We start from the raw sequence: 14,411 nt of genomic DNA, 5'->3' as shown, positions 1-14,411 counted from the left end.
TTTCAACAACATCATTTTAGTCAGTCATTACTTTTTCAGCTTTTCTCTCTTCATTTGTAAACAGAGCTAAGGCAATAAATAGCCTTGTGGATTAATTCACCCTTATTTATCCTCTCCTGTCACTTTCAATGCAGTTAACTGAGCTAGAGTGGTCTACAGAGGAGGAGCAACAGTGGGCATCAGGCCCAATGCCAGAGGAGGGGGCAGCTGGGAAGAGCCAGGAATTTGACATCAATCTGACCTGGGTTGGAATCCTCAGCTCTGCCATTTACCAGCTGTGGGAACTTGGGCAGCTTATTAACTTATTTGAGCCTCACTGTCATCCCCTGAGAAATAAGGACACCGTCATCTACCCTGGAAAGGAATTGCCAAGTTTCCATCAAGCACCAACTCTAGCAGCTCTGGACTGGACTTTGCAGGCACTTTCTCAGGGGGTCCCTACCACAACCTGCAAGGCAGAGTCTGTTATTAACCTCCTTTTGCACATGAGGAAACAAAGCTCAAGGGGTGGGGGGTGTCCCAGAGACCTCACGTGTGACAAGTCACTGAGCAGAGATTTCAACTCTGTTGCCTGACTGTAGAGTCTGATATAAGCTACATAAAGGGCCTAGCCAGCAGCCAGCAGGGGCGAAGGAACAGAACGATGCTCATTTCCACCAGACTTCATTTGCTTCACTCCGCCGGAAAGGTCATTCCAGTGGCTTTAACAGCCTCAAGAAGCCAGTGATCTGATCTTTCCCAGCTCTTAGTTGAAAGCCCACTGCTCCCCTCTCTCGTGAGGCTTTTAATCACACGTTCAACAGCAGGAAAGAGGTTTTCATCAGCCAAGGACTATTCTGCACCGGTGAATGGTTCTTCACACTACCGACGGTGACAGCAAAGGCCCTGGCAGCCACTCAAGCGCTAACCCAGTTTGGTCCTTCCCTGCTTCTAAGGGTCTAGGAGGCAGCCCAGCACATCCTCCTCAGAGGAAAACAGAGCCAGAGACCCGTTCATCTGCCTCTTGGGGATGCAGGTGCAGGAATCATGCTAAGATACAGGGAAGTGGCAAGAACGTGAGTGCTGGAGATGCCTTGCAAACATGTTGGAACCTCTCTGATTATCAGGGCCAAGTAACAAAAAAGACAAGAAGTCAGGTCTGGATGGAATGAAAAGAGCCATTCTTCATGGCTAAAAGGTCAGAGAGCCTTAAGGGGGATGAGATGCAGGAAGAGGTTAAATGGTAAAAGGGTGTTGAGGAAAGATGGCAACTGGTTAAACATTTATTAGGTGTTATGAACGGAAGCAGATCTTCACATGAGATTCTCACTGAATCCTCCTGACAAGCCCCCAGATAGACGAGACTACCCTCCTTTACAAGTGAAAACGACTAAAGCTCTGAATATTCCAGGGCCCTACCAGACTTAGCCTCACCGTCTGACCGCCAGGGCTGCCTCTGCCATGGCCGGCAGCTGCCATCGACTGGATGGAAGCAGAGCCAAAGCCTCGCCAGTGTCAGTAAGGTGGCTCCCCCTCAGACAGGGACGATGGAAACGAGGGGACTGTGGGAAAAGCAATGTCCTTGAACAGCTTCTCAACCAGCCCAGAGCCCTCAGCCACCCCCACACAGGGGCCCAGGGAAGCATCCTGGACATGAGACAACAGGACTGACATCCGAGGCGGCAGTTAGCAGTGATGCTGACGTTTCTCTGAACCAGCCCCGCACGTCCATGACTTCCTTTTAAAGGAGGAACCCAAGAGCACAGGAGAAAAATCAACAGTGACAGGAATCCCTCTTGCAGCTTCCTCTGATCCCAACAGGAACCACAATAATTTCTGAAGATGAGCAACCAGTGAGATGAACAGGCATCAAAGGTTTGTTGAAGGGCAGGAAAGAAAAGGGAGATACACCAACACAAAAGAGAAAGAAAGAACTGCAAAAGGCTCAGTCAGCAGGGAATTTCCACCAACAACTAACTTCACCAAACACAGTGAGGTGGTTTTTAGCTATGAAAAGAGGAAAACTAGCCAAAAATGACACATCGTACACTAACATTGTACACAACAAGAAAGATTTGCGAATTAAGGGTGACAACCACAAGCAGAGTCTAAAAGAGCGTGCTCTCTAAAGTGGGGTTGGAGGGAGAACATAGGATGGTTTGGGGAGTGTTGTTGTTTTTTATGTATATTTGTTTTATTCATAATTTGTCATGTTTTAGGATACCAAAAGTGATTCTAATGGTTGAATTTAACCTCATCTTCAATCCACTGACCCATTTCATTCAATGACAATATTCAATATTAAAAGGAACTTAACACACACATGCACACAACTGCACAGTTTTCATAAAGGTCTATTTCATTCTTGGTGGGTAGCGCATTTAACAGTAAATACTTTTAAATAATGCCCAGGTGACTGCACGGCTGCAACATTCGTAACTGGATAGATAACCATAACCAATTCAACTAGAAACCAACTAACAAGTAACTGTCTAACTATTTTAAATCTTGTTTGGATCGTCAGTATGGGATGGTTTTTATATGATGGGCTCCCCTGTAAGGTTCAGACCCCAAGCAAACCACTCTCCGCAGTGTCCTCATCTGTGCGGTGGAGAAAATAAAGGTGCCTACTACTCACAGGGCTGTTGTCAGAACTGAACAAGTTCATTTATGCAGAAGACGGACAAAGTGCCAGGCTTGCACTAAATACTTGCACGTGTTAGCAGTTATTATTATTAGGATTACCTGTGCCATTCAGACATACAGGCGCATGGCGCTTGGGAAATGCTTTGGCAACTTTAAAACGGATGGCAGCAGGACGTATACGCTCAGAGACCCGTGTGGTCTCTGTTGCTGTTATTGAAGACAGATGTAATTATGAAATATCATGCTATCTCCATGCATCGTATTAAAACAGATTACTAATTTCCCAGCAACTGCCTCACCACAGTGTGAAATAAGCACCTCCGCTGCAGGCTTCCGAGCCCTTAAAGACGGCAACACGTGGCGCTGGGGATTCTGCACAAAGGATGACTTCACTTAAATTAAGGTGCCAGACAACACCATGACCGACAAGTCGGGCATCCTTACACGTGATTTCTGCACCACCACGCCCTGCCCCACCCACCCCCATCAGTCCCACACAGTGACTGCCTTGCTCACTACTGAATGAAAATAAACAGAGAGAGAAAAGACAGCATCCTCTGGGCCACCACATCAGGCCGAGCAGTACCTGTTTCTGTTTTGCTGGAGAAGCCGGCTGCCTGTTTGATCGCAGCTGCTGTTAGTGCTAATCCACGACTCCTCTTCAAGCCATGCTGTAGGACGGCCTCAAACTGGGCGCACAGACAGGTCACCCTGTGAGAGAACCAATGATTCATCAGTCCACCTGTGAAGGGGAGAAACCACCAGAGTGGCCCCGCATCTCCCGGGAGCCAGTAAGTCACCAGGTGTAAAGGAACCCACGAGACACCTAGATTTACAGGCAGGTAATTGCCTTGGGCCGCCCCACACACCTCTCCCCATGTCTGTTTACCTCACATAACTCAGGGAAGCCCACACAGTCTAGCCATAATCATTAGACTGGTGGAAGCATAGTAACAATTTACAAGAAACAAGGGAACATGGAATTGGTGCCAGGCAGCAGGAGAGAGAAAAAAGCCAATTTAAAAGCAAATCGGTTTGGTGTGGGGAGGGGTAGGTGTTAATTGTATCCAATTCACACATTTCAACTCAAATTCATATCACAGGTAGTTTAAGGAACACGATTATCTTTTAAGAGATTGAATTCACCAGCCTGACAAATTGGAAACATTGTGTAATTTCATGGCCTGTTACATACAATAATGAAATCATATGAATTCTGATTCTTGTTCTTTATTTTGTTGTAAGAGATTATCTTTGAAGTCAGATTCAGAGTTTATGGAATTTTCAATTAAGTTACAATTACTCTGCTTGCTTTTCTACCAACAAAAAGTTGTAATTACTGTGGATTTAACTGAATTCATTTCTCAATAACCCAAGAAATGGAAGATTCAAGAACACGTTTGCAAAGAGATGAGGTCACAGCAACTACCCTCTATTCTTACTAATCCTCCCAGCACTCCTTGGCCCTCAGTCCAATTGGGTCTGTGGACTTCAGAGACCCTTTTAATCGCTTGTGCAACAAATATTAAGAAACCCTGAACTTCGATGTGCCAGGCACTATTCTAGGCTCTGATGATACACAAGTGAGACACACACAAGTTCTCTGCCTCACCACGTTTGCACAGATCTAACAGGGAAGACACACAAACAAGTAGGCTAACCAAACCATTTTAGTTGATGAGAACTTTGAAGAAAATAAAACAGGATGAGGTGGTAAGTGGAGAGCGGGCAGGAACCAGCTTAAATTATGTGGCCTGAATGGAGGTAACCTTGGAGTTAAAACCTGGATATGACAAGAGGCAGCAGGCTGGGCAGAGGGGCCCAGTGCAAAGGTCCTGAGGCCACCACATCCTTTCCAACCTTGCCTAACTGCAGGCATTTCCTGCTCCACCTACCCCCACACCTGTAATAATAACACTCCAAGGGTTTATTGTTCTGTGGGTGGTAACATATTTTCATACCACTGATTCATTAGCTCCTCTCATCAACATTATGATATAGGTAAGGTAGGTAGGTATTATTATCTCCATTTTACACATAAAGAAACTGAGGCTTAAAGACATTGAAGAGACAGCATACATAAAGTACGTAATTAGCAGCACCATCTGTACTCCAGGCCCTCCCCACTCCCATGCTGATCCGAGCTAGTTTCTGCTACACCCCACAGCACCAACACAAACATGCTCTATCCTATGACAAAAGTCCTCTCCCTCATAAACCCAACCTTTACTCAGGTCATCTGTCCACACCAGAAAACCCTGGCACAGAATCAGCAAATACCAACATTTTCTCTCAATTCTGTGCCTGTGACACACATCACTAATCCACCCCAGCATTCTGGGCTACTACTGCCAATGATCAAAGCTGGCTACTGCGGTAAATGTGACCAAAATGAGTTCTCCCCTAGGGAGATCTTAATTGACCTGGATTTGGGTTACAAATCCAGGTCAATTAAGACCAGTGAATCAAGGAGAACACACATGAATCTACAGTCCTTTAGCTTGTGGTGAGCACACTATATAGGTGCTGGTTTATAACTATGTCACCTTAAGGTTTTTCATTTCTTCTCACCTTTTTTTTTTTAATCCTCACTAGAGGATATTTTTTCCATTGATTTTCAAAGTGAAAGGGAGGAAGGGGGGGTGGGGGGAGAGAGAGAGAGAGATCAACTGGTTGCCTCCCACATGCGCCCCGACTGGTCAGATTGAAACGCAACCAAGGTATGTGCCCTTGACTAGGAAATTGAACCTGCAACCCTTCCATGGTCAATGCTCCAACCACTGAGTAAACTGGCCAGGGCTTCTTCTCGTCTTTATTCCGTTACATGGTAATTCCTGCACAATGAAAGGGGCACCCACTTGTGGAGCTCTCTATTTCTCACCTTAGGCTCTCCTATTTCCAAGAATGCTCTCTGCTAATGCTCTCTGGCATGACTGTGGTGGGTTGGCTGCCTCCCTGGCATTTATCAGCCTAAGTTTTATTATACAGACATTAATGAATTGGGTCATGTTTTTTAATTAAGTGGGGCACTTAATCAACAGTGAATGTTTTAATATGTGCAAAAAGCACCAAGCAAGGAAATCACTTCAAGTTTTTAGGGCATACAGCTGTTTCCCAGAGGAATGGATAAATAAAACGTGGTCTATCAATACAATGGAATACTATTAGCGATAAAAGGAATAAAGTACTGACACATGCCACAACATGGATGAACCTTGAACATATTATGCTAAGGGAAAGAAGTCAGAAGCACACATCGTATGATTCCACGAAATGTTGAGGAAAGGTAAACATACAGAAACTGGAAGTCCATTAGTAATTGCCCATGGCTAGGAGTGAAATCAAGGATAAACTGGCACCAGGGAACTTTGGCGATAATGAGAATATTGTTCTAAAACTGGATTGTGGCAATGGTTACACAATTCTATAAATTTACGATTTAAAAAAATCACTGCATCGTACTAGTACACTTACAAAGTGCAGATTTTTATGGTATGCAAATTAGACTTCAATAACGTTGTTTAAAAAAAAAAAAAAACTTCCCCTCAAGTCCTCAGTAAAGGTTTGATGAAAGAGTGAAGGAGTTAACAAATGAAAAATGAAATAATGTCCTCCTGCTGAATGTAAAAGTATCCACCAGCACAGCTGGACACGGCATGAGCTTAAGTAGTTCACTGATAAAATTCTGCAAGCACTGGTTTTCCTGAGCATTGTCCTATATTTCAAGACTACTTAACCTGCCACATTAGTATGTAATGAGATTCCGGAGAATCCTGTGCTTTTTTTATGGCAATCTGTGCTTTTTTTTTAGGACAGACAGGATCAGTAATAAATGCTGCATTTTTACAGACTGCATCACATTAGCCTTGCCACAGAAGGGTATATTTCAAATTAATCCTTTTCTTACGTTACAGCTTTACTGGAACCTTTTGGAAAAAACTAAGTAGAAGCATGAAAATGGACTAGATTACCCACAAGTGGAAACTCCAATGTTACCTGGAATGGAGTCGCTTGGACCCATGAAAATCAGTCAATTAATCGCATTAGCCACATCTCAGATTTAAGACAGTACAATTATCAACTAGCCTTGCTAAAGCAAGGCCATTACATGATGATCATTTGAAATGCACCATGGCCTACATTTATGTTGTATAAATTAAGTTTCAAAATGGTTCACACCCTTTAAACCATGAATTTTACTGGCAGAAATCAATCCTCTGCTATTGTCTACAAGTCAGACAAATATTTAAGATAAATAATGCAACAGCCCTAGCCAGTTTGGCTCAGTGGATAGAGCACTGGTCTGCTGACTGAAGGGTCCCAGGTTCTATTCCAGTCAGGGGCACATGCCCAGGTTGCAGGCTCGATCCCCAGTGGGGGATGTGCAGAAGGTAGCTGATCAATGATTCTCTCTCATCATTGATGTTTCTGTCTCTCCCTCGCCTTTCCTCTCTGAAATAAATAAAAATATATATTTAAAAATAATAATAATAATTTAAAAAATAATAAAAGAGGGAAGTTTAAAAAAAAAATTCTGAAGGGCTCTGGCCAGTGTGGCTCAGCTAGTTGAGCATACTCCTGTGCATCAAAAGGTCACTGGTTTGATTCCCGGTCAGGGCACATGCCCAGGTTTCAGGTTTGGTCTGGGTGCATATGGAGGGCAACCGACCAATGTTTCTCTCTCATCTCTCTCTCTTTCTCCCCCCCCCCCACTTTCCTCTCCCTTTAAAAATCAATAAAAACATTTCTTTTAAAAGTGCTATACAGCCATCACCTCTAACTAGCTTCAAAATGTGTGTGTGTTTTAATTCTGAAGGGATGTATGTGAAAAATTAAGAGCTACTTGGTAAAATAATTACTGGTGATATCTTTCTTACCTCTATGCCTTTCTGAAATTTAGCACTTTTTCTAAAACAAATATTTAAAAAGAATCCACGACTCAAGAATCAGAAATACTGCTACCTTAAGCTATAGATAAAGAATGAAGAATTATGGTTTAAAAGTTATGGTGAGGAAAAATCATGCAACTATTTAAAATATTTATAGAGAATTTGAAATAGCAATTTTTAAAAGTTTGGATTATAATGATACATGAAAAAAAGCATATCTATAAAAAGTTATAAAATGTTTCTAATTCATGAAAAAATATTACAATAAAAAAACTATAGCATTAAAAGTTGACTTTTTCAAGTAGACAAAGTGGGAGAGGAGAATTACATTTACAATATTAAAAAATTAAAATAAATCATATTTTTAACATGAAAGATACAAGTCCTATATGAAGAATACCATAATAGTTCTTAAAAAGTATATAAAGATCAAAATAAATAGAAATACCACTTTCCCGAATGGAAAAATTAAAATATCAATTATTCCCAAATTAATGTATAAATTTAATACAATTCCAACAATAATCACAAGGAGGCCTTGACAGTGTGGCTTTAGTACAAGGATAAACAAATTGATGGAGCAGTACAGAGACTCCCAAATATCCAAATAAATATGAAAATATGTTATATATAATAATGGTAGCACCTCAATTCTAATGGGCAAGAGTGGGCTATTTAACCAGTGGCACTGACACCAGTAGCTAAAGGGCTGAAAGAAAATAAGAGTAAACTATCTCAAAGCACAGACAGAACTAAATTCCAGGCAGATCTGCATCAAAGAAAAATAAAAGTGTAAAATAATAAAGTGTTAAAATAATAGAGAAAATACAAAAGACTCTCAGGACAGGATACTTTAAAAAAAACATTTTAAAGGTTCATAAAATGAATTGCATAAAATTTTTAAATTTCTATGTGGCAAAAGATATCACAAAAATGACCTAGCCAGAATGACTCAGTGGATAGAGTGTCAGCCCACAGACTGAAGGGTCTCAGGTTCAATTCCCAGACAAGGGCCCATATGTCGGTTGCAGGCTCAATCCCCAGCCCTGGTCAGGGCATGTACGGAACACAACCAATCAATGTGTCTCTCTCACATCAATGTTTCTCTCTCTCCTCTCTCCCCTTCCCTTCCACTCTCTCTAAAAATCAATTGAAAATATCCTCAGGTGAGGATTAATAAAAAACAAACTAACAAAAAGATATTATAAATATAGTAAAACAATAAGTGACAAAGAAAATAGTTACAGCACATATAACTGAAAAAGGATTAATAGTTATAGTACATGAAGGGCTTTCTACAAATGGATAAAAAAAAAAAAAAAGACAAGAAACTCAAAAATAAAATAAAAAATTAAGGAAGATGAACAAACCACCAAAGAAGGAAATGTAGTTGGCCAATAAACATATGAAAAGATATTCAACCTTACTAATGGCCAAGAAAGTACCACAATGCTAAGAAACCAATTTAGGACAATCATTTTTAAAACTACAGATCTAGCCCTGGCCAGCATTGCTCAGTTTATGGAGTGTCAGCCGGAGTGTCAGCCAGAGTGTCGTGGGTTCGATTCCTGGTCAAGGGCACACACCTGGGTTGCAGGTCCGATCCCTGGTTGGGGTGCATGTGGGAGGCAACCAATTGATGTGTCTCTTTCCCAGTGATGTTTCTCTATCCTCTCTCTCTCACTCTTTCTCTCTCTCTCCATCCCCACTTCCTTCCACTCTCTCTAAAAATCAATGGAAAAAAATATTCTTGGGTGAGGATTAAAAGGGGGGAAAAATTTTTTTAAAAGATACTGAAATTCATTAGCAATCAAGGAAATGCAAATTAAAGTAACAGTGAGCCACAACTTTTTACCTATCAGACTAAAAAAACTTCAAAACAACACTCAAAACTGTTGTTAGCGAGAAAGAAAAAGGGTAGTCTCCTACACTGCTGGCAGAAATTTTTAGAAAAATACCTGACCACAACTACTAAAAATAAACACATATTCTCTTTGACAAAGCAACCCAACATCCTGGAAGTGTAAGCTAAAGAAATAAAACCCTCAAAATATAAGAAAAGATGCTCAAGGATGTCTACTGTTTCATTGTCTATAGTAGTAAGAATTGGACACAAAGTATTACTTCATAGGTAACTGTATATCTGCATTGTATAATATAATGCAGCCTTTTAAAAATAATTATTAGAACTGTAACTTGTATCACTAACCCCCCACTGCTAAACTTGACTGGCTTTAAAAAAATTTTAAAAAAAGAACTGTAACTTGGAAAGATTTTGACAGGGTAATGCTAAGGGAGATAACACAGATGCAGAACATTTATATACATAATTCAAGTTTTATAAAACACTGGCAATAAAACCTGTGTGTGTATATACATGTATATTTTCTTTTTAAAAGACTATAAGAACATGGGTTGTGGGGGCGCATAAAAAACAAATAATTCCTCATCATTAACTTCAGTTACCCAAAAGGAGGAAGAACATATGGTAGTGAATAAAAAGACCAAAAAAAGGTAGACAAAAAAATAAACTTCCCTGACCGGTTTGGCTCAGTGGATAGAGCATCGGTCTGCGGACTCAAGGGTCCCGGGTTCGATTCCAGTCAGGGGGATGTACCTTGGTTGCGGGCACATCCCCAGTAGGGAGTGTGCAGGAGGCAGCTGATTGATGTTTCTCTCTTATCGATGTTTCTAGCTCTCTATCTCTCTCCCTTCCTCTCTGTAAAAAATTAATAAAATATAAAAAATAAAAAAATAAAAATAAACTTGATAATAGTGAAAACTCACAAGGCAGTAGTTTTCAAGATACTGTAGGTGTGTTGCCGTAACCGGTTTGGCTAAGTGGATAGAGTGTCAGCCTGCGGACTGAGGGGTCCCGGGTTCGATTCCGATCAAGGGCATGTACCTTGGTTGCGGGCACATCCCCAGTGAGGGTTGTGCAGGAGGCAGCTGATCGATGTTTCTCTCTCATCGATGTTTCTGATTCTCTATCCTTCTTCCTTCCTCTTTGTAAAAAAATCAATAAAATATTTTTTTTTAAAAAAAGATACTGTAGGTGTGAATGTTAGAGAATGGCCAACAGGCATGTAAAAAGAAATCAAATGAATGTTCCACTAGTAAATCAAAGGGGAAAGAGCATCGAGGAAAGCAAGAGTCCTAGATTCAGGAGTGAATAAATGGGAAATGAGCACACATAAATGTGACACTAAGTCATTGGCCAATATCTCCAAGTTTGACTGGAGTCCATAGCCTAGGAGAAAGAAACTCCACACCAATAGCTTGCTCAAAAAAAAAAGAAAAGTTCAAAACAACACACATTTGTTCTGATTCTGGCCACATCCAGCACCACCCAGTCTTATCAATGCTTAGTCCTAAGGCTTCTCAATCCTGTGTCTTCCCCCAATACAACCACTTCCACTGCACAGCCATCTCTCGCTGATCTCCTAGACTCATCTCACCCTTCTCAAACCCCTGGCATCCTCAACAGAAGCTAGTCTCCTGAAATGTAGTCATGTCCTTATCTATCTTTGTTTCTTACTTACCCACACCACACTTTGCTATGTGTATATAGTACTGACCTAATTTTAGGGGGAACAGAGATGAACAATTTTTATGTTAATCATTTCAATGTGTAAAGATAAAACTGTAAAAAGCCATCAATCTTTGAAGTCACTGATGGTATTAATTATGACAAGACCAGAGTAGACAGGTCCTTGAAATTCCACCTCAAGCCAATCTCTGGCTCATAATAGTATACAGATGTGGCAAAAATTGTGAAAATGGTATACAAATAGCCATGATTTAAGAAATAATACCCTGCCCTGGCTGGGTGACTCAGTTGGTCAGACAATGAGAGATTGGGAGTTTGATTCTGGTCAGGGCACATACCTAGGTAGTGGGTTCGATCCCTGGAAGGCAATCAATTAATGTTTCTCTCTTTCTCTCTCTCTCCCTCTCCCTCTCCCTCTCTTTTCCTCCCTCCCTCCCTCCCTAAAGAAAAAAAAATCAATGAAAACATATCCTCAAGTGAGGATTTTTAAAAAAAGAAAGAACACCCTAATGAATGAAGTTCAAAACTTCCCCATGACAGCAAGAGAAGAATCTAGTAATGACTTTCCAGCCCATTCCTCAACACACAGGGCAAATCATCTACGATCCCACCGTTTTCTTGCACATCCCTGTACCTTCGCATTTGCTATTCCTGCTGCCTGGAATTCCCGTTCTGCCCATGTGACCACTAAGGACCCTGTGCACACCTCTCACGTCTGGACTATGTAATTATTACTACAGGCTACCATGACTGCCCACAATTTACATGTCTATTTCCCTGACTCAATTTTGAGTTCCTTGAAGACACAACCATCTCATCCAGTTTGCATCCCCAATGCCAGCATAGTGATCTGTAAGTATATATCTATTGAATGGAGGAGCTAATGAGCAATCATTCTAGCCTTCAGTTTCCAAATCAGCCAAAACACTGGTATGTCTAGACACAGAGAGGAAACATATTAAGTTTATTAAGTTCTTACTGGGTGTGCCAAGTAAACATTATTACATCTAATCCTCACTACAACCCCAGGAAGTGGCAACATGATCATCATCTGATTTTCCAGACGGTGCAACAGAGGTCTAGAGAAGCTAAGTCCCAAATTACACAGCTGGTAACTGGTGGTTTGTGGCCATGTGGGCAATAGACAAGTATGTCTGATGCCAAAGCTCATACTTCATGCTCATGGCCTCTCTCCCTATCAGGATGGTGCTGACAGCGCTTACATATTGTTTCCAATGGGCCAAGCACTGCTCTCAACAATTATCAATATAAACAATATAACTATTTATTAAAATTCAGGCCTGGATATGTGCTCAGACTTGCTAAATGCCCCAGAGTTCCCTAATTGCTAAAAATACTCTTTTTCCTAAAGAAAATCAATTTGTTTGATCAATATAGTAAAATAAAAGAAAATGCAGTGTAGAACCACCTACTACAGAGCCTCAAAGTGGAAATAAAGTATCTAATCAATGAACCTCAGAATTTTCCGCCAGGCTGAGAAGAATTAAAACATCTAGTCAACACCTCACACTAATAAGAGGCTGGTAAGAAACTTGTGGCAACTGAAGATAAAAATCACATGATGAAGATCCAGAGACATTTAACAGAGGAAAAGGAATGCCTGGAAAAGCCATCTGGTTTCATAAGTGTCCCGAGGAATACATGCCCTAAGAATAACATCAGGGAACAGCAAAGGGCAGCTGATTTCCTTCTAAAAAGTTCAAAAATGTTCTTAATTCCTCAACAGGTACAGAAAAATCACCAAAACAATCCCTCTTCCCTGGCAGGCTTGTAAAGGAGAAAAAATGCTCTTCTCTGATTTCTTCTGACAGTCAAATGAAAGGGTCACAAAAACCTGCAATTTCTAAATGTTCTGAGACTCATCCCCAAAGCCATAATGGCAAAGAGACACAGTGTGCAGAGAATATTTATTTGCCAAGTGTCAAGACATAAAACTCTGATGACTATAACAATACCTGGAACTTACTAGCTGCCAGGCCCTGTTCTAACGTGAACTAACTCAGAGCAGCTCTACGAAGTAAATGTTAGTACTACTATCCCTGCTTACGGATGAGGACACTGAGGCACAGGAAGGCCAGAAACTTGCCCACAGTCCAACACAACCCGGGACGGCAATGCCAGGATTCAAAATCTAAATTCCAAAGTCCACGCTCATTCTTCTGATCTGCAGTTTGGGTTGCTATTTATAATTCCAAAGGAAAACTTCCAGATCATGTTCTGTAATTCCACGTGGGAGGAAGATGCTTCTGTGAAACAATAACGTACCTAGTCTTTGAGGAAACTTCCAGGGCCTGCTGAGTTCCTGGGCCATTATATCAAGAGATACGCTACAGCCTCTCCACAGGCCAAGTCTGACTGACAGAATGTGAGTAATTTTAATGAAGCACAAGAATGGGCCTTTGTTCTGAGGGGGAAAAAGAGCAGAAAACAATGCCAACAGAAAAGGACGAAGAGAGCCCTCAATTCGGCAGCACATATACTAAAACTGGAACGATACAGAGAAGATTAGCATGACCCCTGTGCAGGGATGACACGCAAACTCGTAAAACGAGAAGGGAGGGGACGGAAGGGGAGGGGAGGACGAAGAGAAACATGCATCATGGAGCCCAGCGCCTGCCCCACTTCCTCTGAGGTTTCTAAGGACAAAATCTGATAGGAAAAAGCAAGCCCTGCCTGTCACTCCCCTTTGTGCAAATGTTGTTTCACACTCAGGTGAGGGCGGTTGCATCTTGCCCCATAGTATTCTGCAAGATCAAACAAATCTTTCTCCCACATGGGCCTGCATACTCACACTCACTCACACTTGGCATTTTGGTTTTAGCAGCTAAATACTGTGCACCACGTAGGTCCAAAAACCAAACATCAGCTTCAGTCCTACCAGCACTCTTCCCAAACTCCAGTCACAAACACCTTGCCACTTTTGTCACATCTAAGATATTATTAGTTACTTGTCTTGAATTTGACTCGCTTTCTTCACATAAGACTGTTTTACAAGGAAAACTCTACTGCTACTGCAAATAGAAAGCCTGCATGATGGGCTCTAGAGAGCCCTAAAGGGAGACTGAGCCTGGAACCCGCACACTCTGCTTGAAGAGAAGGGGCTGTTAGAGATTATTATTCTGAGCTGTATGATGCTGTTATTTTTATAGGTCAAAAACAATCAAATATTGGCAATTTCATCTAATTCAACTTAATATTAGCAACACCAAACCAAGTCTTTCCCCCAATATCAGTAAGACAAAGAGAATTTAAAGGAAAATACTAGTAACTGAGCCACTAGGCAATTGAAAGGAATTTAATGCAGTGACTTTTAACACTTAAAGTAA

The 14,411-nt window shown here is 41.3% G+C and overlaps 1 protein-coding gene and 1 pseudogene across 7 annotated transcripts in view; one reads left to right on the top strand and one right to left on the bottom strand.

The window, feature by feature from the left end:
• SNX29 (sorting nexin 29) overlaps nt 1–14,411 on the bottom strand; it is a 391,693-nt gene that overhangs the window by 350,343 nt on the left and 26,939 nt on the right. For 5 of the 7 annotated variants that reach the window (XM_023760220.1, XM_023760222.1, XM_014462290.2 and 2 more), the window contains exon 5: nt 3,212–3,336. The exons of 1 other annotated variant lie outside the window; for it this stretch is intronic. In XM_023760220.1, coding sequence (XP_023615988.1) covers nt 3,212–3,336 — 125 coding nt within the window. Of the gene's footprint in view, nt 1–3,211; nt 3,337–14,411 lie in introns of those variants that run through there. One more of the 7 variants, XM_023760224.1, reaches the window with a different exon arrangement.
• Nucleotides 13,541–13,635, top strand: LOC111827504 (annotated as a pseudogene).

The sequence above is a fragment of the Myotis lucifugus genome, unplaced genomic scaffold, assembly GCF_000147115.1.
Source record: "Myotis lucifugus unplaced genomic scaffold, Myoluc2.0 scaffold_176, whole genome shotgun sequence".
Lineage (NCBI taxonomy): Eukaryota > Metazoa > Chordata > Mammalia > Chiroptera > Vespertilionidae > Myotis > Myotis lucifugus.
This window is presented reverse-complemented; position numbering and strand designations above follow the sequence as displayed.